This window comes from Epithele typhae, assembly GCF_022376455.1.
Source record: "Epithele typhae strain CBS 203.58 chromosome Unknown BXZ73scaffold_96, whole genome shotgun sequence".
Taxonomy (NCBI): domain Eukaryota; kingdom Fungi; phylum Basidiomycota; class Agaricomycetes; order Polyporales; family Epitheliaceae; genus Epithele; species Epithele typhae.
Window position 1 is genome coordinate 1 of NW_025954287.1, and position 22,542 is coordinate 22,542.

Consider the following 22,542-nt stretch of genomic DNA (forward strand, 5'->3'; position numbering starts at 1 on the left):
GCTTGGAAGAGGACATAGCGGCGTCCTGCCGTCCGGTAGGGTCGAGCGCGTCCGAGAGTGGGCGACAAAGGGCGTTGTATAGGTGTGTTGAATGATTATGAGGTCGTGGAGAGCTAGCGAGCAGAAAGCATCGGTGTCGGGAGGGAAGGGTGAACGTCGAACAATGACTGCTACAGCAAGCACGACGCGCCTGCACGAATACACCACGTGACTGGGGCAACACGCGAGGCGCGATTTCATTTGAATTTTGAAGTTCACGCGCCCTCCTCCCTCTTCAATTTGCAAAGATCGCAGTTTACAGCCCTTTGCATAAAAGTGCGGAATCATCACGAAAGCAATTTCGGGTAGACGCCCAGGCACAATGCGCAGATGTGACCTGGGGCGTCACGCCCTCTGTGAGTAGCGCGCGCGGTCCTCGCGCCTCGCGCGACTCCCTACTTATGCTCGACGCGTCTCGGAGATTGCTAGCTACTCTTGTCTCCCGCGTCCAGCCATGGCTCCTCAGTCTCGAGATACGTGATCCACTGGCACGTCGTCGACAACAGGCCGGTCTCCGAGATCTGCGAACTCGCCACCTGCCACAGGTCACCGCTTCAGCAGTGCGCAGCGTGAAACACTTCCGGGAGTCTGGCAAAGCAGGTATCCTCCCCAGGCCTCGACGTTCACGCTCCCTTTCAGCCGTCGACATACAATTTATCATAACAGCCATCGAGAGAAACCCAGCGGTCCATCTCGACGAACTGCATACACACTTCGGCCCAAGTCACTGCTGGTACAGTCTCGTTGACCCCTTCTCAAATCTTGCGCAAGCTAGCGTCCACTCGCGAGAGGGTCTCGAAGGTTTCGCTTGAGCGCAACGAGCTCCTCCGCGGCGCGTGGGTAGAGGAGTGGGGGGAAATCCGCATGGAATATGGTCTGGTCGGACGAGTCAGCAGCGGATGGTCGGACGAATTAACGGAGGATGGGATGGGCACCACTTGGGCTCGCGTGCGTACGTCGTGGTACGGTTATTCGTGGCCAACACTACTCTATCCTTTCTGCCTTTTCCATGGATGGTATCATCGCCCTCGTCGAAGCCCATGGTTGATTCGTCACGCCTTACATGTGATCACGCGCAAGCAGGCGTTGGCAAGAATTGAATCATGTACATAGTTTCATGTAGTTTAATAGGTTCTTTCCCCAATACTATGATCACTCTTCATATACTTGGTGCGGGAAGGCAATGGGGAGCACCCGACTTCATGCAAGTCGTGTCCGACCGCGGGATCCAGCTCGCGGGGGGTGTGACGACCGGGTCACATCTGCGCATTGTGCCTGAGCGTCTACCCGAAATTGCTTTCGTGATGATTCCGCACTTTTATGCAAAGGGCTGTAGCGTAACCCCACGGAAGTCCCTTGACGCTGCAAGCAACATACCGCACAGATATATCCTGGCACACGCAGACCCCTACATCTCTCAAGCGTCGTGCCTGGAACATTAGAAACCGTTCCATTGGTATGTAGCATACGACTCTGCTGGTAACGAGGCAGACTAGAGGCTTCCTATAGTAATTAATGGGCACTCGCTCGATGATCTCTGACGATGGTTCGATGCATGCATGAATATATACAGATGCAACACGAGGTCAACACAGGAGGGCCCGATACTACTCTTATAACAAGGGTGGACTTTTTCCGGGAGTACGAGAACACTGGACTCAAGGAGAGAGGGAACAGAGCGCGGTGTGAACTAAGGAGTGTGAGTTAAGCCAATTAGCTGGCAGTGGAACGAGAGTAAAGAACTAAGACGGACAAGGAGCGGCAGGTCCGGAGATGCGGTAACGTCAGAGAACACGGGGCAGAGCAGGATACATGCTAGCAGACAATCGAGGAGCGCGACGATGCATATGAAAGGGAGCGGAAGTCTATGTGAGAGAAAGAAAAAGAGAAACGCAGCGGAGAAAATTAGGCCTCTGAGGCCTCCGAAGAACTGTGCGACCTGACCGGGAGCATACCCTCGAGCTGCCGCCTGGCCTCGCGCAGCTGGCGCTGGCCGAGCTCGAGCTTCTCGTCCAGCCTCCGCTTCTCGTCCCGCATGTCGCGCGTCGCGCGCTGGAGCTTGCGGTAGCGCGAGCTGAGGTGCAGGGCCGACATGAGCTGGTACGACGACTGCCGGTGGGAGCCCTTCTCTCCTTCGAGAAGCCGCGCGGGCCAGCCTGCGTAAACGCCGCCGGACTCCGCGATCTCGCCCGACGTGAGAAGGGTGTGCTCGAGAAGCATCGACCCTTCCTCCATGTTCGCGCCGGAGAGGAGGCGCGAGCCGGACCGCAGCGCGGCGCTGCGCACGCGAAGCGGGGCGATGTCAGCTAGCGTGGTGCGTGACAAATGGAGGACACGCACGATGATCCGATGGTGAGCCTGTTCAGGGAGAACTTCCCGCGGGAGTTGATGTGCGCGACGACGGAGCAGTTGTCGAGCGCGACGCGGTCCCCGAGTTCGACGAGGTCGGGCTCCGTCATGAGTCCGACCCAGCCGCCGGCGAAGATGGCGCAGTCGCGGCCGACCTTCGCGCCCAGAGCGCGGAGGTACCACACCGCGTAGACGGAGCCGCTGATGCATCCCAGAATGCCGCCGTGGCCGTACCCGCGGTAGAGCGGCTTGGAGGCGACGAGGTGGAGCTGCCAGCGCTGGCAGTACGAGCTCTTGTCCCAGTCGTAGCCGCCGGGAGCGCGGCGGCCGATGATCAGCCACTTCATGACGACGGTGTAAACGAGGGCGACGACGGCTTGGAGGCTGAGCGTGCTGATGAACCAGCAGGAAATCAGGCCGAAAAGAATGAAGATCTGGCGCCAGCCGTCCGCGAAGAGGTGGAGGTGGTGGAGGTGAATCCGGAGCAGATTGAGGACCTGCGTGCCCACGACGGCGGCGATCGACCAGTACCCGGCGCAGACGATGGCGACGAGGACATTGATGACGACGAGCAGGGGGTAGGGGAAGACGAAGTACGACGCCTTGCGCTCGTAGAACGCGCGGCCGAAGGGAGTGACCGTCGGAGAGTCGTGGTCCGCGTCCTGCCCGCCCGTCTTGAAACAGACCGCCTCGCCGCGCTCGGAACCCATCCACACCGAGCCGTCCTCGTACGTCGCCTCCCGCCTCCCGAGCGCGCCCGAGCCCATGAGCGTGCGCTTGCCGACCGTGGTGCCGGGAAGGAGCACGACGCGGTCCGCGATCATGGCCCCATCGCGGACGACGACGCGCGCAGAGCCGTGCCCGTCGGTGGTGAAGACCTCCGAGCGCGACCCGAACACGACGTCGTCGCCGACCTCGAAGAGCTCCGGGTCGGGGCAGTACACACCTGAGCCAGGCCAGTAGACGCGCTTGCCGATCTTTGCGCCCATGCAACGCCAGACCATCGACGTGACCTCGTAGTGCGAGCCGATGATGTCAAAGGAGCGCTTGATGGCACTCTGGCTGAGGAGGACGCTGTTAATGAAGCGGCGAAGGAGGTCCCACTGAGAGGCGTCGGCGGCAGGGCCCTCGCGGTTGAAGCCCATGATGCGCTTGATGATGATCCCAAGGACGAGCTGGACAAGGGGAGGGAAGATGACGCGGACGACACGGGCGACGCTGTGCCAGGCCACCCGGGTGGGAGACGCGAACCAGACGATGACTCTCTCCAGAGCGGTAAAGTCGCCCTGCGGCGCGGGCTGAGAGAGGAGGGCGATGAGCGCGGCGAACCAGGGAAGGTAGGAGGCGAATTTGACGAGGAAGATAATTGGTGCGGCGACGAAGACCTTGAGAGCCCAGTGGGGTTGACGGAAGGCGCCGCGGTTGTACTGCGAGAAATCGTTGGGAGCCGGGCCGTCGTGAGAGGAAGAATGAGGACCGTAGGTCGAGCCATCAGGAATGACGGTACCAGGAGCCAGCTGAGTGTAGGTGTTCACAGTCGCCCCGCGGCCGATGACGATGCGGTCGAGGGTGAAGTAGCCGTCGCGCTCGACACAGAACCCGCGGACCAGAGAGTTGTCGATGCGGCATCCCGTGTGCAGAGTGAGGAGATCGAACTCGCCGAGGCGTGCCTTGGGGTCGATGTACACGTCTTTGCCGATGCGTGCGCCAAGAAGACGGTAGTAGAGAATCTCCGTCGACGGGTGCGCGGCGAAAACTCCACGACCCAGGACACGGATCACCTGGTTCGTGATCCACCAGCGGAGGTGATAGTTGCTCCAGAAGCGGTACGTCCCCGGCTTGTATCGACCGATAACCACCCACTTGAACGCGATGGCAAACAGAGGGAAGACGATCTTGACCACCAGGCGGGCGCCGACGATCGCGAGGAGAAGTGAGCCGATGCGCAACCAGTAAGAGCTGTCGACGAATTGGGTGAAGACCGACAAGATGTAAACGATCCCGGTCCAAGTGAACGAGGTTTTGATCGGGTAGATGAACAGGAGAGGAATGGTCTGGACGAGAAGAGCGAGCGGGTGGTACTGGCTGCGGCCGCGGTCATCGACCTTGAGGCTGACTTTGATCGACTGGTCGAAGGTGGGCAGGTCGAGGGTGTCGGCGAGCGAGTGCCGGGACGAGGCCTTGGAGTTGTTCACCTCGGTGTTCACCGCGGTCTTGTCGAAGTCGAGGAGGACCGACCCACCGTTCGTCTCGATGAGGGAGGCAATCCCGTTGATGGTGCTGTGTGCGAAGATGTCCGGCACGCGCAGCGTGACCCCCGTATCCTTGCGGATGCGGTGGGAGAGGCGACCGATGAGGAGGGAGTTGCCTCCGAGGAGGAAGAAGTCGGCGTCGCCGGTGATGGTGCCAGGGTCCTTGACAAGCAGATCTGCCACAATGTCGCGGACGAGGAGGGCGTGGGGAGACATCGCCGTCGCGTTGCGTCGCGCGACCGCCGCTTCCATGTGCTCCCAGTCCACAGCCGCATCGCGAGTCCTGGCGAGAGGCTCGGTAAAGACGAGAAGAGGGTCGGGGATGGCGTAACCGGGAATCATGGAAGACAGGGTGTCGCATATGGAAGTTACGTCCACGGGCGCAGAGGCCGGGGCGACCGAAACCAACGCCTCGGGAGAACCATTCTTCCGGAGGCGAACAGCCACTTCGACCACACCGTCAAGGCTCGCGAGCGCGCGCTCAATGTCACCGACGTTGATGGCGACGCGGCGGCAAGATATCGGCTGAGAGAGGGCGGCCTCCTTGGGCGGGGTGTCCGCCTCGAAGTGGCGTAGGACGGAGGGCGTGTGGTCCGTGAGCGGCTGCAAGCCAAGGCGTTCCGCTAGCTTGATCCGGAGAGGCTTCCCAGCGTTGTTCTTCGGGAGGTCTTCCATGTAGACAACCGCGAACGGCCACTTGGAAGGGTGGAGCTGTGTCTTCAGCAAGTCGAGAAGCTCGGGGAGGCCGACGCGGGGGGCGCCGGGAGCCGGGACGATGACGACCCCGATCGTCTCCTGGAGGACATCGTGCGGGATGGAGAACGCGAGAGTGGCCTTGACGCGGTGCTTGGCCAGCGAGCTGATGGCCTCCTCTATCTCGAACGGCGAGATGACCTCGCCACCCTTGTTGATGATCTCCTTGGACCGCCCGGTGATGTACAGGTAGCCGTCGTAGTCCATGTAGCCGACATCGCCCGAGTCGAACCAGCCTTCGGATGAGAACGCGGATGTGTCAAGGGGCGCGCCGAGAGACGTTTCGTAGCCATCGAATGTGGGAACACCACGGACGCAGACCGCGCCCGTGGAGCCTCGCGAAACCTCGCGCTCGATGTTGAGAGGGTCGCGAATGGACAGATGCGGACCGCACGCGAGACCGGAGCACCCAGGCCGGTCGAGCTGGTAGCTCGTAGGCGGCGAGGCGATTGGCATGCACTCCGTCATGCCGTAAGACGGTAGGACGACCGACCCAAAGTCTCCTTGAGTTGTTGCGCCAGAGACGGGAGGAGCCCGCCGGCTGCGTTGGCGATCATGCGGATCCGGGTGTCGCGGAGCGGCTGCACTGATTCGGGTTTCGAGCCCAAAATAGCGTGATGCATCGTCGGCGCTGCGTAATACCTGCACGTTCACGATCAGCACGCGGAATATCACCGCCGGTGAAGACACTTACCACGTCGCTCCGCAGGCCATGACAATCGGCCAAAAAGCAGTGCTGTCGAACCCAGCGCACATAATCGCACTTCCTCCGGCGAAGATCGGCGCCCATAGATTCCGCACGATGCCGCCCACGTGGAACAAGGGCATCATGTTCACTGTCCCGACGTCCCGTTCAGCCCACGCTCGTCCCCGTCGAAACTGCACTCACTGTTCACGTCGTCCGGCCTGAGCTCCCATGAACAGCCACTGCGCACGTCCCGACGATGAGCGACCGCAGCGAGTAAGGCACGACCTGCGGAGGAACACGGATTTAGCATCCGCGCACCCACATACACAGACGCAAACCATCCCACCTTCTTTTTCCCACTCGTCCCCGACGTGTGCAGCACCAGCGACTGGTCCGCGAGCCCGTGCGGCCGCGACGGCGCCCTCGCGGCTGCGCCACGACGTCCCAGTCGTCCGCCCCGACCCCGCCGGCGTCCGCCAGCGGCTCGGCGTCGAAGAGCCCCGCGGGCCCGTCCGTCCGGGCGCGGAGGAAGACGACCTCGCACCGGAGCGCCTCCCGGAGCCGCTTGAGCTCGAGCCGCTCGCAGACGTCGCGCGTGGTGAGGATCGCCTTCGCGCCGAGGCGCGTCGCGTCCTCGGCGAGCTCGCCGGCGGTGCACCCGGCGTTGACGGGCGCGCAGGTGTGGTAGGTGGACACGGCGAGGAGCGCGACCGCGTTCTCGGGGCTCGTCGGGAGCACGACCATGACGCGGTCGTTGGGCCCGAGCCGTTCATGGAGGCCGGAGGTGGGGAGGGCGAAGTTGATACGAAGCGCTTGAGCGCGGCGTGCGTCAGCGGCGGCTGCGTGGCGTCGGGGGACCAGAGGGCGGGGGTGTCGGTGGACGGGAGGCAGTCGAGGAGGGTGGAGACCCGGCCGGAGTCGGTGACGAGCTGGGCGAGGTGTTCCCGAGGAGGACCCTGTGGAGGGCGGCGGGGGCTGCAGGTCGGCGAGAAAAGACAGTGGGATCGACGTCATGATGTCAGGGCAGATGGGGAGGGAGGGGAGAGCAATGGTCCGTAGACGCGAGGCTGCTGCACAAGCGGCCGAAACATCGACGATGCGCTTATATAGAAGAGGAGACGAGGACGTGAGAAACACAGTGCCATTCGGCGACCCGAGCACATTACGCGCGAAGGGTTTGACCGCGAGGATGCATGTTGCCCGAGCGCCAGCGCTCGTGGAGTTGAATCCAAAAAACGAGTCTTCCGGGGCACCGGTTGTGGACGTGCGTCGTCCGGCGATAAGTAACGATGAGAAAACTCTGTGGGTCTTCATTCAAATTGGGCTTGGGAGTATCACCATAGGCACCGGCGGCATATGCCTAGTGGAGTAGCTATCGGGAAAACGATTTGTTCCAGGAGGAACTGACGGCCGCATCGACGGCCAAGCGGGGCCCCCCGTCCTACGCCGGCCGTACGACGCGGGAGTATCCCGTCGCCCCCGTTGAGTGGCCACACTGCGTACTGCGCTGATGATGACGATGATGGATTCGAGCCAGAATACAGCCAAGTCTCTGCGCAGTCGACGCGCAGATTCCCGTAATCTGGTAGAATGCCCAAAACGGGTTCAGACGCATCAGTCGCAAATCGCCTGAGGACACGAAATGGACGGAGGCAGCTGATTGGGGGCTACGCACCGAGATCGCGCGGGACGATGTGTTTCCCGGTTTGGGCTAGGGAAACGCTGCCGAGTGACCACAGATCTCCGGAGAGCGTCAATCGAGTCGCGCGGGATCAAGCAAGCATTCAGCCGACGAGGCGGGCCGCACGCTGTAGGGCGGTTGGCGCACGCGGCCGTAACGCGCTCCGGCATACCAATCATCCCGAGCTTAACGTCGGGATCGGGGGCACCGCAGGAGGAGACACCGGACGTTTTCGGTGCTCCAGACCGAGGGTGCCGGCTCGTGTAGGTATATGCCGTGGAGCCTTTCGCATGTCCGCACGGAGAGCATGCCGGGGCGCGTGGCAGAAGGCCGTCAGCCTGTGAACAGAAGACGGTGGTAAGCAGAGAGCTACGTGCTGACCGCCCTCCGATTGCGCCGTTCGGTGCGCAGGCGAAGCGCCGACGCGTGATGCGCGTCCACGGACAGCCACTGCACCCGCGGCAACCCAGCGGCTCTGACGTTGGCATTGCCAATCGACCCGCGCCAAGCTCAGACGGGAAGGTGAGCACATCCTGCTCCTCGCATCCTTTGCGGTGCGTGTCCCAGACTAAGGGCTTGTTATTCATCTCCCACCCTGTGCGCTGCTCGGGGCGAGTAATAGATGTGGGCCGGCGATGGATGTGAGCAGACACTGTAGAATTCGGGAGGAAGGCTGCGGTGATGATACCGTCGCCAGTACGTTGTAACGGAGGACATCGGCGCGCTGATGCTCCACGGCAGAAGCTGCAGGCGCGAGGAGGTTAGCGCCGGAATCCGCTGCACATAGCCGCAGGAAAAGACAATGAAAACATAAGGCGGAGATAGAACGGTGCATGGGTGCATGTCGCAAGGATGTCGCGACTCGCAGAACTCGTATAATGCGCCGACGGCCGCCGTTCGAAGCGATCGAGGACTCAACTATGTGGTCAAGGGGTGTGCTCAAAGCAGGTCACCGCTGCCTGTTACGATGCCAAAGTTGACACGCACCGATGTGTGACTTTTTGCGCTGCCGGCATTTGAAAGCCAGCGCTGAAAGCGAAACGATGAACTGGATCGAAGCCTTGCAGCCGACGGCATGAAGTCACCAAGATCGCCTTATCGTTTTCACGTTCAATGGGACGGCATCCAATGCAACGGCAACAGGCTACCAGACGGATGGGCGTGTAGATGTGGATGAATTGGCGCACTTAGCTAGCTGAGGTACCAAAATGCCCCGAAACCAGCGAGCAGGTACAGCAGGGTCTGCATATTCGGGTCCAGGGCCTGGAACATAGCTGCCCCTGGTGTCTCTCCACCTGCAGCCCCGCTCCTGCCTGACGAACCACCTGCGAGAGTATGGCCGCGTCCGGAGAAAGACTCCGAGGAACCACTGCCTGCCGACGAGTGCCGCTTCACGGCGTCCTCGAGCGCACTGTAGATAACGCGCATGAACAAAGTAGCAGCCCGAACGGCAACATGTCGCTTACCCCTTGTTCGCACCCCGGATCCTATCCACCTCAGATGTACCCTTCAAGAAGACGAAGGTGGGCCTAGAGCGTGCCGCCCTGTTGAGTTCGTCGTCCGAGTAGAGTAACCATACTCACATGGCGGTCACCCGATATCTCCCGGACACATCTGGCGCCTGGTCCACATCCACCTTGAGGAAGTTCGCAGCGGGGTATTGCTTGGACAAGACTCGAAGGTCGGCGCAATCATATGGCACGGTCCGCACCTTTGCCGGGTCAGCTTGGCACTCTCAGGAGATGGCAAGTTAGGTACCATGTAGCATGGAAGTCGATGACCTGCTCGCAGGACGCTGAGTCACAAGAGACATGCCGAAGGGCAAAGGGCGGCAGAACTCACGGACAACTTGTCCTTCGACTTGGCCAAGATGCCGTCAAGCTGCTTGGCATCCGAGATGTGTTGAATGCTCATGGCTCTGGCGAGGAGGGGAGACTGGCGAGGGAGCTTGCGAGAGATAAGCGAGGGGCGGGTGAGCGTGCGGAGGAGCATTGCGACGGCTGTCGTCACCGGCGTCGATGCACACGCACACGTTACGGGCGCCTTTCCTCACACGCGTTACGCCAGTCACGTGCGCCACCAAACAGACGCAAACGCGTCGAGATTACATTCAACACAACGCGTTGGACGCGACTTGCTCTACGACCACGACCATCTCCTCTACTACCCACCGTCCTTGAGTCGGCTCACAATCCACCTCCTCAACTTACCTCCCCATCTCAAACATGTCTGGACGCGGAAAGGGTGGCAAGGTAAGACGCGTCGTCCTTCATGACGCGTTGTGGCTGTAGCCCATTATTAACGTTTTCTCCACTGCGCAGGGTCTCGGAAAGGGCGGCGCCAAGCGTCATCGCAAGATTCTTCGTGACAACATCCAGGGCATCACCAAGCCGGTATGTGACCTATCACTCTGCTTGCCTCCCCATCCATTGAACGCGTCCTGGTGCACAGGCTATCCGCCGTCTCGCCCGTCGTGGTGGTGTCAAGCGTATCTCTGGTCTCATCTACGAGGAGACCCGTGGTGTTCTGAAGATCTTCCTCGAGAACGTCATCCGTGACTCCGTCACATACACCGAGCACGCGAAGAGGTGAGTCGAGCAGGCGCCCATGACACGTGATGCGCGTCAACTGACCGCCCTGACAGGAAAACCGTGACGGCGCTCGATGTCGTGTACGCCCTCAAGCGCTCGGGCCGCACTCTCTACGGTTTCGGTGCTTAAGCTTGTTTTGTCCTGCTCTTATAATGTATGGCTGTATGCGCGTCATGCCCGTGTACTATATTCCCCCAGCCTAGTATGTTCAGAGTTCCGTATCGATCAATGTCATGGAATTGTACAAAAGTAGTAAGGCGGTGCAAAGTTGTCACGGGGGTCCATGTTCCATGACAGTTGTGGCGGGCGGTGAGTAGTGGATGACATAACGCCGCGGCATCACCGATCAAGCGGCGAAGGTGCCGCTTGCCTGCAGGTGCTCGACAGCACGGACGATGTCGCTGTCGATGTCGTAGTTCCATACCGTCTGCCACATTCCGCTCACGATGTCCTTGCGGATCCCTTCGTGCGTCGCCCCGCTCGGTCCGCGGAGGTGGTAGATCATTCCCGCGCGCTTGCTGCCTTCCCACACGTCCTGTGAGCGCGGCCGTCGCACGTGGGAGTAGGCTGTGAGGACGGCCTATGTACGTCCGGGGGCGATGCGTTTTATTAACTTCCGTGCGCAGTCGCGAGAAGGAGGTGGAGCTGGACGCGCTCACCGGAAGGTTCTCTTTCTTGGTCTGCGCGTGGGTAAGGAGTCGGAAAAGAAGCAGCGCGTCCTCGATTCCTTGTCCAGCCCCGGCCCCGAGATGGGGCAACATCCCGTGCGCCTGCGCCAGATTGAAATCAGCGCGGTGCGGACTTCCCTTCCGCCGTGTGCGTCCCGCCGCGCTTCTAGCGTCGCTGGCTGCGCTCCGTTGGACGGAGAGCAGAAGCGCGGTGGAGCTGCACAGACGGCGGGGCTGGCATCAAAGCGCGCACTCACTGCGTCTCCGAGAATCGCAACGCGCGCACGGGCGTACGACTCCAGCGGCGGGTGGACGACGTGCATCGAGAACTTGAGCACCTTCTCCGGCAGGCAGGCGAGCAGCGTGAGCGCGTCGGAGCCCCAGGCCGCGTACGCCTCCTGCACCTCCGCACGCGGGACGTCTGCGGTCCACGGCGTGTCCGGCGCCCACGCCTCCATCGGGACGTCGTACCGCGCGGTGACCGCTGCGACGTTGACCTAGAGGGGGGCAAGAGTCTGTCAGCAAAGGTGCCGAACGAGGGGGTCGGGTTGCGGGTACTTACGAGCTCTCCGTTCTTGAGGGGGGTAACGATCATGTGCTGTTGGACTCGAGGTCAGCGCGAGGGAGTGGAGACAGAGAATCAACGGGGGCGCACCCGGTCCGGGCCGATGAAGCACGCCGGGCGGTCCGTCAGCGTCGTCTTGAACCCGGCTTGTTTGAGGACGGCGTGGGGGACGAGGCCGCGGTACGCGACGGCGTTGCTGAACACGACCCGCTGCGGTTCGCTCGCGCCGACGACGAAGTCGCGCACTTTGCTCCGGACGCCGTCGGCACCGAGAACGAGGTCGGTCTCGTGCGAGGTACCGTCGGCGAAGGTGACGATGACCCGGTCAGGGTCGGTGGCCGATGGGGCGACGGAGGTGCAGCGCTTCTTGAAGTGCACGGACTTGGGGTCGATGAGTCCGACGAGCGCGTCGAGGAAGACGGCACTATAGGGTAGAATGTCGGGTCAGAGGATATTCATCGTGTATCACAGAGGTAAGTTTTTACCGAAGCATTGTGATGCCTGCTCCTTCAGGCGTGAAAACATACTAGTGATATGAGGGGTTAGAACACCGTTGCACGAAAATAGTCGGATGTGCGTACTTCGTAGATGAGTTCATGGGCTCCAGTGCCTGAATAGAACAGAAAACTCCTAGCCGAAAACTCGCAGGGTTAATTTTGGCGAGTACGGCATCGAATAGACCCATGGCTTTCAGGGCGTGGATAGCATTAGACCCTAAGCAGACGCAATCAGAAGGTCACGTCAGACGTTTACAGAATGAGAGAGCGCATATACCCAGTCCAATGCCTGCACCGATTTCGCCGAAAGCACCCTAGATGATGGAGACTATGAGTAGTCTTTTCGGAAGATAGAACGCGACAAGGACATACCGCTGCTTCAAACAGGTCGACGGAAAGCCCTGCTTTCTGGAGCGCGATAGCGCACGCCAATCCGCACACCCCGCCGCCAATGATGGTGACCTGGAAATCCTTGGTGGTAGACATGGCTTGAGAGCAGAGTGCGCGATAGGGATAGGGTGTTGTCCTGTTCACCCACAGCCCAGCAAGCCGTTGTTTTTATTGGAGACCCACACGTACAGCGCATCCTTCGTGAGAGGCTAGTGACGTGGGCTAGGTGGTTTCTGTGGGACGACGCGGTCCTCCGGCATCGGCAAGCTGTGGAGATGGATGGCCGGCGTCGACGTTGCCCTTCGGCACCTGCGTGGCTAGATTGATAACCAAGCCGAAGATGATGGCTGAGTAAAAGCACCGTCCAGAACGCGAGAAGTGTGTTGGGAACGGGGAGACCTCGACTGGGTTGACGTGAAGACGAAGTTAATTACACAGCCTCCGCGCCATGCGCCCCGAAGCTCCGACCAAATGTTTGCGCAGGGTCGATAGGCTCCGATCGAATCCTCGCCCCCGCGGCCCGTCACGCGCCAGGTCCCGTCTGTCTCGTCGTGAAGGGACTGCGCAAACTGTGTTGTCGTGCACTGGCAAGCTGGGTCCGCAGGGGTCCACGCCAAGCCCACGTCTGCCTCCCGCCTCGCCACCGCTTACCCGACGATAATGGCACAAGCCGAGGGCCACTGGTTTCTCCTCTCCGACACCCCCTTCCTCGCGCGCGGCGCCCATGCCGTCGCGATCACCGACGCAGGCCTCCTCGTCGTCTACGGCGGCGAGCTCGCGCCCCGCACCCCCGTCGACACCGGTCTCGGCCGCGATCTCACTCCGCGCGGCACGCTCCACGTCTTCGACCTCGCGAAGAGCGTCCTCTCCCAGGGCTGGCGCCCGCTGACTCCTCCAAAGGCCGTCGCAGCCGAAACCCTCCCGGAGCCCCGAGTGGGTGCGGCCGCCGTCTGGTACGACGGCGCGCTGTACATGTGGGGCGGCCGCGGCGGGCCTGACATGGCTCCTCTCGACGCGCACCAGACGGGCGTTTGGCGCGCGACGTTTGGCGGGGCGGCGGGCAACCGAGGCTCGGTTCGGTGGGAACGCGTCGCTGCCGCGAACGAGGCGGCGGCGCCGGCCCCGCGCAGCTTTCACACCGCCGTGGTGCACGGAGTGAGTACCGTTCATGCACTTGGCCGGAGCTCGGGCGAGAATATGGGTCCTCACGCAGATCGCCTCAGCACATCATGTACATCCATGCCGGGTGCCCCGAGAGCGGCCGCCTGAACACCCTGCACGCCTTCGACCTCGACACGAGCACCTGGGAAGCTCTCGCGTCGGCACCCGAACCCCGCGCGGCGGCACCGCGCTTGTCGCAACACGGCTCGCGGGCGATACGGACGTGCTTCTGCGTTATGGCGGTGAGTACAGGCCCTTGCTCTATCTGCGCACAATCCCCGCAACATGCCTCGCCCCGAACCGGGTATTTCCGTGCGCTTCGGGACCACGTTTGTCGAGGGATAGCCGTGCAACGTCAAACGCACATTTGATCGCCTGGCGAAGCCTGAGCTTGCCCGGCTCCGGGGACAATGGTTTAATCTCCAGCCGCCTTGTGCCGGGTGGAGGCGGTGGTTGGGTACGGCGCAGAGCGGCGGCGATGGTGATTTCTTGCCTGATATCCTAAGTATCTTCGTAAAGGTGCAGAGCGGCTGGGGACGAGACCACAGGACAACAGGGAAGCCCAGGGAGAGGCGCACCGTGTGAACGCTTCGTGCCAGGACGTACAGCGTTCACGCGGTGCGCCTCCCAGATGTTTGATTTCTGCGCGAGAGTGACAGAATCTACAGGATATGACAGCTGTTTTTAGAACGATGAGCCTTGCCTTCCGGGAGTCCCACATTCAGCGACAATCCGGGGCGGCATGGGCCCGGTGGTGGCGGAGATTGGTTATGGAAAGGCCGAGCGATTTGTGCGAAATGCCCTATTGTTCTGCACAGGCTGTGTGAACATTCCGCGTCGAGGAAGCATCCAGTGTCGTGCGTCGAACACAAGCTTACCTTCCCTTTTCCAGGGTTTTGCGGGCAAGAGCTCCCCTCCGCGATGGGCGAGCTCGACGTTTACGTGATCTCCGAAGACAAGTGGCTCACTGTCCAGCCGGTCGCGGATGCCGTGCACGGCTCGCCTGGCGCGCGGTCCGTGCACGGCTTTGCGCCCTTCCGCTCCCCCGCGCCGACGCCCGCGCTCGCCCACGGGCTCGCGGTCCTCTACCACGGCGAAGGCGCCCCCTCGGCGGAAGGACACGCCGGAGCGGGTCACTTCTGGGACGACGCGTGGGTGCTCAGCAAAGGCGACGACGGCTCGGACGACTGGGACCTCCGTGCAGGGTGGGCGTGGCACCGTCTGCACACCACCGGCGACGAGGAGCATGCGCTCGACCCGCCCGCCGGGCGTGGATGGTTCCCCGGCGCGAGCTGGTGCGATCCAGCCGGGCACACGCAGGCCGTCCTATTTGGCGGACTGCTCGGCACGAACGAGCGCACGGGCGAGCTGTGGGAGATGGAGGTCAATTGAGCGGCGGACGACGACGATCTGCGAACGGCGCTCGTCCGATCGCGGCGAAGGTGGTCTCGGGCGTTGACGGTGACACCGGTAGAGGCGTTTGCGTTATCTGACAGTCGACATGTACGGGTGAATATCTGTGACTGCCGCTTTGTGAGACCTATTTTTATATCTTGTACTGCGTTGTATTTCATCGTCGAGCATACGCTCGAGGATCCCATCAACACTCAGCGCTGTGATCGCCCTCTCCAAACAACGACGTCGAGCGGTCGGAAGACGAGTCGGGTTTGACGTCCTCGGGAGGCGGTGAGGATGGCGGCAACTCTATCACTTCCAAACGCCTCGCGATGTACTCGTTGAAAGTTTTCTGAAGATCAAATACGAGCCGACCGTGAGCTGTTTCCCATCACGCCATCCACCTTGAGCGACGCACCATACGATCCGCGCCGACGAGGTCGGAGTACTCGACCAGCCGCTCGTCTGGGCTCGTCTCGAGCAACTTCTCGAGCGTTGTCTGTGAGAGAAGAAGCGACGCGGCGAAGAGATTCATGCCGTCCACGCTGGACAATTCGTCCTCGCCCTGCGAGAAACCAAGATTAGCCAGCCCAACGTCCGTCAGCGCGTCAAACCGAGCCGCCAGTGCTCGGACAGACCACCGACGCCGATCCCCGAGAGCTGCGTAGAATAACTCACATCGCGCTCCTCGTGCGTCAACCACTCTCGCGGGCACCGTACCGCGCCGTGCGCCTCCGCATGTGTTATGTCCCCATATGCCCGCGCGCACGCGGCAGCCTCTTCGACGCTGGCGGCGAACGCATAGACGACCGCCGAGCCAGCGCGCTTGGTGTCCATGCCTTCGGCAATCTGAACGTCGCGCCGTAGCGCTGTACGGCGCGGACGACTGGGGGGCTCCAGACGTTCGCCTGGGCTGCGGACGAGTCGAGGCTCGAGTCCCCGCGGATGTCGTGTGAAGAGGGGTAGCACTGCAGGATGACGAGCTGGCACAAGTAACGCCAGGAGAGCCGGGCGAGGAGCTCCGCGAGGGCGGCGCCGCGCGCCGGGAGAAGCTCCAGCGGTACGAAGAGAACGGCGGCGTCGACGTCGAGAATGAGGTGAGCGTCATCTGAATTATTGGGAGTAGTGGCGGCGTTGGGAGAAGACGATACTCCAAGGCGTTCTCGCTCGATCAGCTCGACAGCGCAGTAGGCTCGAAGCGCGCGGACGAGGGCGCGGCGCTGGATAAAATCCATCGAGGCCATGTAGCGGTGAATAGTGTCGGGTGGCACGTAATCGTCGGACAGCTGTAGAGTGCTTCGGTCTAGTAGCTCGGGTGGAATACTCCGAACTGCAGAATGGATGGAAGGACCCAGTGAGATAGCGGGAGGGATTGGTGTTGACGCTGATACGGTTGATCTAGTTCGGAGGATGGCGCCTCCTCTACTTGCACGACCTTCCCGAAGAGAGCTAGAAATTGCTGGAGCGACTGTCGACTGGAAGTGGACGAATGGGAAGACGTCACAGATAGACGCGGAGCTACGTCGAGCGGCACCGCATCTCCAATCGCACTAGAAGGGTCGATAATTTGGGGTTGTGTGTTGACAGAGTCGAGAGCGTGAGCTTCAATGAGATTGATAGGGTGGGGTGGTAGAGTGTTATCGAACGAGGAAATGACGTCAATGACGCCGTCTTCCGAAGGCTGCGAGGGACTCGTTTCGTCTCCGTCAGGCAACACCGAAGAGAGCATTGGGGCAGCGTGTGATCGGAGAACTTCAGTATAGACACTGTTGTGCTGCGGAGAGACACCGAGGCCGTAATAGGGATCCAGCCAGTCGATGTCTAAGAGGGGAGGACAGCGGATGTTATCTGCCTCGAAATTTCCAGAGTCGTTGATTGTACGCATGAGCACAGTCCGTTCGTCGCCTAGAGTTTGTTCCGACACAACTATACCAGATTCGAGCTGATAAGTGGGGTCCCAGCCATAGACCTGGGAGTTTCGGCGGAGTAGCACAGCGGAGAGTCTGCGAAGCGCACCCGTTTGAGAGGAGGCTGTGTGAAAGAACTTTCTTCAGGGGACGTTGTGTCTTGGGTGTCGCTACCCTCCCAGTCCCAATCCTCTTCGATAGACATACCAGCAAGTCGCCGTTGGTCTGAGCGAGGGAGAATAAACTCTGGTTCTTGCGAAGTGACATAGATCTTCGATGGAACCTCATCCGAAGCGTGGTCGCCTCGAAGCGCCGTCGAGGAGGGTACGAGATCCATACCAGGGAGTGTATCTTGAATTGCAAGGTCATCGAGTAAGGCAGAAACTCTAGCAGCTATCTCGTCGCGAGGCAGTTCAATCTTGTTCGCAAGCTTCTCAGTCAAGTCTCTTTCAGTCAGCCCGGTTATGTCTTCCTGCGTGGGGACCGTGTTGCGATATTTAAACGGTCTGAAATAGTTTGAACTGATCAGAAAGATGTTCGGAGCGACTAACAGGTACTTACGTCCAACTTAGAGACAGGTTTAAAGCGGACAGTCCTTTTGCCTTCTTCAGGAAATGGAATCCGGGTTTGCTCTCTTGCTCCTCAACATTGGCGAGCTGGGGCTTTAGCGAAACGAGGTCGTGAAGCGTGGTCGGAAGGAGCTGCTCTCGTGGATATTCGGTGGGGTCACGCATTCTTGGTACTGGAAAAAGAGTTGGGTCGGCTCTGGCGGTTGCGAGCGAAGGGTACAAACGTACCGTCCATGAAAATGCTCTCTGTTTCATCTAACTTCTCTTCAAGGATTGGACGGAAAGGGTCATAATCGCTTAGAGGACCGCCACATGCTTTTTCCACTGCCTTTAAGATGAAGTCGTCCGTATCGTCGCTGTTTAATATCCGGATTTCGCGCCTCCCTGTGGCAGGGTTTTGGGCATCATCGGCCGCTGGGAGAACTTCCGCTTCCGTTGGTGGTTGCCCCAGCATGGAGAGCGTTATCGGTGGGGATGATGAACGTAACTTCGGAGATAGTACGATGTTCGCTTCGCAGCCCATTGGAACGGCCTTAATGTACTGAGAAACGAAACTTGATAACCTGTTCTCATGAGCATCATGCATGCTACTTGAACGCAGAAACTACTCACTTGCCATCACCGAAGACAGGTGTGTGTGGCCTGATTGTGCCTCCTATCGTCTCTGACCTGGGGAATATGACGGTTTCTGAAATCGAGTCAGTTTGGAGGATGACTGTAGTTAGCGCTAAACTCACCCATTGGGCTGAAAGGTCGATCCAAGACGTGTTTGGGAGATGAGGGTATCATAGCTCCTTCATGTTCATCTGAATCGTTCGATAGTGACGGCGTGCCTAGTGTGAACGGCGATGACGGTAGTTTGAAGGGGTCTGGTGACAAAAGGCGTGAGTGGGGCCTCTACCCACGTAAGATCGTAGCTTACGGAGTGCATCTAGCACAGCAAGATGCGCATTCGCCATGTCCTCCTCCTCCTCCATGATCTCAACAGGGCGAGGCCACAACTTTGACAGGCCTGGGATTGATTCTAGGAAGGTGGATAATCGACGATCTCCGGGGTCTTCCTTGAGTATTGAGCGCCCCGGATCGTTTCGTGAAAATATCGGCAGTTCAAGACTTTCCGGGGCCAAGGGCACAGGAGAATCCGCTCGCAGGAAATCCTGCATGGCTTGTGGAACATGAGGTTCGCTCTGCTGCCGCTTCATCAACGGGATGGACTTCATGAGTGACATAATGCGGGCGCATTCTTTTGAGTCAATCTGGAGTTTGTAACCTCTACGGTGATGGAAAGCGTGAAACGTGCCATATGATATGAAAACTAGAGACTTACAGCGCATCTTCCTCTCGTACGTAAATATCCTCCATGGCGACATCATCCACTCGAGAGATATTGTACGTTTGAAGCACCTCTTGCAGATTATTGACCGACTTTCCGGGATAGGTGTTTTTTCCGGGACGTGGCGTTTCTCTCATGGACTTCCAGGTGAGAACTGGGGAGAGAGGGTGAGGAGAGTCATGGACATCTGGAACGCGGTCAGCTTTTCCTCAGACAGGTGAAACTTGGTCGCACCGTGATCGTCCTTGTACAAGTAGGACTCCGATACCTTTTTTGGGACGAGAGACAGGCACCGTCTGATCAACGAGATGGTGTTGCGGTCATTGATCACCCAACGGGGGCTATACGGCTCGAGTTTACCGAGCTGGAGCTGATTCCACAAGATCTCGAAGGGGTCGCGAGGTAGAGCAATGTTGGTGGATGCAGTCATTGGGATAGATTTGAGGCCCTCGGAAAGAATCTAACAAAGTGCGTTTTGTTATATGCGCGTCGAAAGTGAATATATGCGTACATCTATAACCTGTTCTGTTGACCACTCAATATAGTCTTTGGTCAGACCGTGGTCGAGAAAATATTGGTCGAGCAGGCTGTGTATATGGAGTCGCAGCTCTATCTCGCGTTCTGTGTCTTCGAAGCCGTCCAACATAGTGGCGTTCCTTCACTGTAGATTGTGGGTTAATGGTGGGTGGTGGATGGTGAAAAGCATCGAAGCGACGCGACTCAGACCGCGCAAGCGCCTAAATATTCTCAGGCTCTCCCCACTGCAGCCACCGTCACCTGGCCACCACCGTCGCTGCGCTCCCCTTCGAACGACCTGGTGGAAGCACATGGTCAAGCATGTCATTGTTCATAAGGGACACCGACTGCGGCGCATATGTGCATCTGTCAATTTTGCCGCCCTCCGAAGTCCCATTCAAACAGCCAGTCCTGCCAGTGGTGAGAATGGTCGGGCAGTCGTCCAGGTCATCCTCTTCCCTCCAGGATGCGCTTCCGCCTTATCCTCCCTCTCGAGATACACTTCGCGATCATCGACCAGCTGAGGCGCGATCACGACGCGAATCTTCCCCTCAAGGATGCCCACCACCTTCGAGCACTTTGCACTTGTGCACTGGTTTGCACAACGTGGCAGCCCCGGGCCCGCGCTCGACTTTTCCAAACACTGTACATCACCGACTTGCGTGGCCTCCACGCCATCCAGACCGCTCTTCAGCGCACCCCGGATTTGGCGTGCCATGTCACAGCTGTCTTCGTCCATGACACCTACAACGAGGTCTATCCCAGCGCCGTTCTATTGGGTCTTCTCCACAAACTCCCTAACTTGTGCTCCTGGACTTGCAAGGGTCTCTGGGAAGCTTTCCATAATCCAGTGGTCGGTGCCTCGTCAGTCACGGCTTCGCGCGATGTGGATCCTTCCTGCGTGTTCTAACGCTGAGCGACATGTCCTTCGATACCCCTTTGGATTTTGTGCGGCTGCTACTCTGCTTCACATCCCTGTCAGCGCTAAATTGCAACAACATCTACTGCAAGAATGAGCCTCCTTCGCCTGCGCTCGATCTGGCTAGCAGGCGGCTTATCTCACGGTCAACTATCGTACGCCTACGAGTGAGTAATACGGTTCCGTGGTCGGATTTCGTCACTTATCTAAGTTGTCTTGCTAACATCATTGCTCCATTGCTCAGCTATCGCTATGCAACCCCACTTTGCTGAACATCCTGATGTGTTCAACTGCTTTCCAACTCCGCGATCTCAAACTTACTGCTCAATTTGGTAGGCAACCCCGCCGCTCCTCTCTTCCCAGCGACTGACCCGCTGATATACCAGATACGCCTGTCATGCGAGTCCCAAGTCAATACCATCAGCTGCAGTCGCTCGCGGTCACTATGACTATAGGGAGACCATTCGGCGTTGACCCGCCTTCATTGAGGTTCCAGAATATCGTCCAACAGCTGTGCACTGTCGTCACAGCCGCACCCAAACTACGACGACTGCGCTTCAAATGGAACGATTTGGGCGATGCATACATCAGGACCACTATCATCGACGAGGACCACTTGCCTCTATGCTTGGATCTCGAGCGGGCCCTTCTCACCCTTGCTCTCGTGCGAGATAGTCGAGTTCCTGTCAACATCACCTTCGTTGTTCCGATATTCCAATCATCCGACGAAGATAACGTGCAGCAAACAATTCAGACGGCATTTCCGATGTTATACAAACATGGCATCTTCCATCTGATGGTAACACCGGGTGCGTTGGCCACACATTTACTAGTGCTTGTTTCTGATCCCTGCTTCAGCACTATTGGGACGCCGTCATTTCATGGGGTCCGTAGCAGTCCTCGCAGTGTCCCCATCCGGCGTTTGGATCGCAAGCTCCAGCGACCCCCTCTGTTTCGTCCCCACCATCATCCTATGGCCCACAGACGGCGGAGAGGCCGTTCGCGCCTGGACCTCCTTCGTGGACCAAACAGTAACCACGATCGAGTACGACTGCGCGCGCCCGAAAATCGCCTTTTCTTTCGACAGCACCCGTCTGGTCTCCATGGACGGCTGGAGCAACACCGTCGAGGTCTGGGACACCCGCCAAGACACGCGCGCCGCAGCGCTCACCCACGGGGAGCACCACAACCACTGTTCCGCCGTGCTGTGGGCCCGCGACGGCACCGCACTCGCGACGTGCTCCACGGACGGCACGGTCCTCGTGTGGGACATGCGCACGTACTCCCTCTTGTACGAGCTGCCGCAGCGCGTGTGCCCGGTGGTCTCCTCTTTCCCCGCGCACACGCAAGGCTTCGGACTTCTTCCGATGGGCGGACTCTGGAGCTGGCTCACCCCATCTCCCTCCCCGCCGGGTTCGCAGCTGCTACCACGCCGCATCCGGACGCAGCGCCCGCGCGCTGCAGCGGCGCTGAGTACGAGTTCCTCCTCCAGCTGCACCTCTGCTCCGCGCACATCTTTTCCAACGCCCTCTGCTCCGGGACGGCAGCACCCTCGTATGCTCCGAAGGCGGGCCTGACGACGTCCCTACTGGCGTCGCCGTCGTCGCCACGGTTCACGGCGCGGGTGCGGTCGCGGGCACGAGCGTCCTGCTCCGCACCCGCGGCGGCAGCGTTCGCGGTGTCACCCGACGGCGCGCTTGTCGCGACCGCGTCCGCGAGGGACGGCGCAACGCGGCTGTGGCGAAGGACCGCGACCGGGGCGGACGCCGGCACGCAGTGGGAGTGCGTCGCGCGCTGCGTCGATTTCGGGGGCCGGTGACCGCGTGCGCGTTCTCGTCCGACGGCGCGATGCTCGTGACGGGCTCGGAGCGGGGGGACGTGCAGGTGCAATGGGTGCGGGAGTGGTTGGAGGGGCGCGGGGATTATCGGCACGAGGTCGTGGCGAGGTCATAATCTTTGCGAGTTTGTACGTGTGGATTCGAAAGTGAGTTGCAACATGTATTGTTTCTGGCATGTTCCGCAAGAGACAGTGCGATAGGGCGCAGACAGAAAATATGTGTCCGGGAATACATTCAAGTGGACGGAGTATGATACAATCAATCGGCTAAGGAGCGGAACAGCGAGAACTTCAAATGGCGGAGGGATCGGCCACGAAGTGGTGACTGACAGGCCATCTGTGAGCGTTGATGGCGCAACATGTGTGTATGAAGGTCGTACAGAAACTTGATTTTGTCAACAGTACCATACCATCAATGTCACAGAACTCGTA

The 22,542-nt window shown here is 59.8% G+C and overlaps 7 protein-coding genes across 7 annotated transcripts; 3 read left to right on the top strand and 4 right to left on the bottom strand.

The window, feature by feature from the left end:
- Positions 1-1,729: 1,729 nt before the first annotated feature.
- On the bottom strand, positions 1,730-7,095 carry BXZ73DRAFT_92965 (acetyl-CoA synthetase-like protein; the record flags this gene model as incomplete). The annotated part of the gene is made up of 9 exons (XM_048026541.1): positions 1,730-1,854; positions 1,995-2,317; positions 2,380-5,823; positions 5,883-6,035; positions 6,088-6,229; positions 6,283-6,304; positions 6,337-6,366; positions 6,442-6,893; positions 7,008-7,095. The coding sequence occupies 9 exons, from the start codon at positions 7,093-7,095 to the stop codon at positions 1,730-1,732; spliced, it is 4,779 nt and encodes a 1,592-aa protein (XP_047872165.1).
- Positions 7,096-8,953: 1,858 nt separating this feature from the next.
- On the bottom strand, positions 8,954-9,676 carry BXZ73DRAFT_92966 (thioredoxin-like protein; the record flags this gene model as incomplete). Its single annotated transcript, XM_048026542.1, has 4 exons — positions 8,954-9,173; positions 9,229-9,291; positions 9,346-9,425; positions 9,605-9,676. The coding sequence occupies 4 exons, from the start codon at positions 9,674-9,676 to the stop codon at positions 8,954-8,956; spliced, it is 435 nt and encodes a 144-aa protein (XP_047872166.1).
- Positions 9,677-9,987: 311 nt separating this feature from the next.
- On the top strand, positions 9,988-10,482 carry BXZ73DRAFT_92967 (histone-fold-containing protein; the record flags this gene model as incomplete). The annotated part of the gene is made up of 4 exons (XM_048026543.1): positions 9,988-10,014; positions 10,084-10,155; positions 10,214-10,350; positions 10,407-10,482. The coding sequence occupies 4 exons, from the start codon at positions 9,988-9,990 to the stop codon at positions 10,480-10,482; spliced, it is 312 nt and encodes a 103-aa protein (XP_047872167.1).
- Positions 10,483-10,699: 217 nt separating this feature from the next.
- On the bottom strand, positions 10,700-12,569 carry BXZ73DRAFT_81947 (salicylate hydroxylase; the record flags this gene model as incomplete). Its single annotated transcript, XM_048023612.1, has 8 exons — positions 10,700-10,933; positions 11,013-11,123; positions 11,279-11,518; positions 11,584-11,619; positions 11,677-12,010; positions 12,114-12,300; positions 12,361-12,397; positions 12,456-12,569. The coding sequence occupies 8 exons, from the start codon at positions 12,567-12,569 to the stop codon at positions 10,700-10,702; spliced, it is 1,293 nt and encodes a 430-aa protein (XP_047872168.1).
- Positions 12,570-13,133: 564 nt separating this feature from the next.
- BXZ73DRAFT_92969 (uncharacterized protein) lies at positions 13,134-15,026 on the top strand (the record flags this gene model as incomplete). The annotated part of the gene is made up of 4 exons (XM_048026544.1): positions 13,134-13,313; positions 13,374-13,628; positions 13,697-13,827; positions 14,477-15,026. The coding sequence occupies 4 exons, from the start codon at positions 13,134-13,136 to the stop codon at positions 15,024-15,026; spliced, it is 1,116 nt and encodes a 371-aa protein (XP_047872169.1).
- A 208-nt stretch (positions 15,027-15,234) lies between these two features.
- On the bottom strand, positions 15,235-19,484 carry BXZ73DRAFT_106964 (uncharacterized protein; the record flags this gene model as incomplete). The annotated part of the gene is made up of 15 exons (XM_048016787.1): positions 15,235-15,381; positions 15,448-15,594; positions 15,708-15,878; positions 15,932-16,315; positions 16,381-16,497; positions 16,552-16,998; positions 17,046-17,442; positions 17,498-17,678; positions 17,734-18,068; positions 18,118-18,193; positions 18,243-18,374; positions 18,428-18,777; positions 18,833-19,025; positions 19,073-19,298; positions 19,350-19,484. The coding sequence occupies 15 exons, from the start codon at positions 19,482-19,484 to the stop codon at positions 15,235-15,237; spliced, it is 3,438 nt and encodes a 1,145-aa protein (XP_047872170.1).
- Positions 19,485-20,275: 791 nt separating this feature from the next.
- Positions 20,276-22,092, top strand: BXZ73DRAFT_106965 (uncharacterized protein; the record flags this gene model as incomplete). Its single annotated transcript, XM_048016788.1, has 5 exons — positions 20,276-20,440; positions 20,518-20,605; positions 20,660-21,082; positions 21,132-21,564; positions 21,624-22,092. The coding sequence occupies 5 exons, from the start codon at positions 20,276-20,278 to the stop codon at positions 22,090-22,092; spliced, it is 1,578 nt and encodes a 525-aa protein (XP_047872171.1).
- Positions 22,093-22,542: the final 450 nt, after the last annotated feature.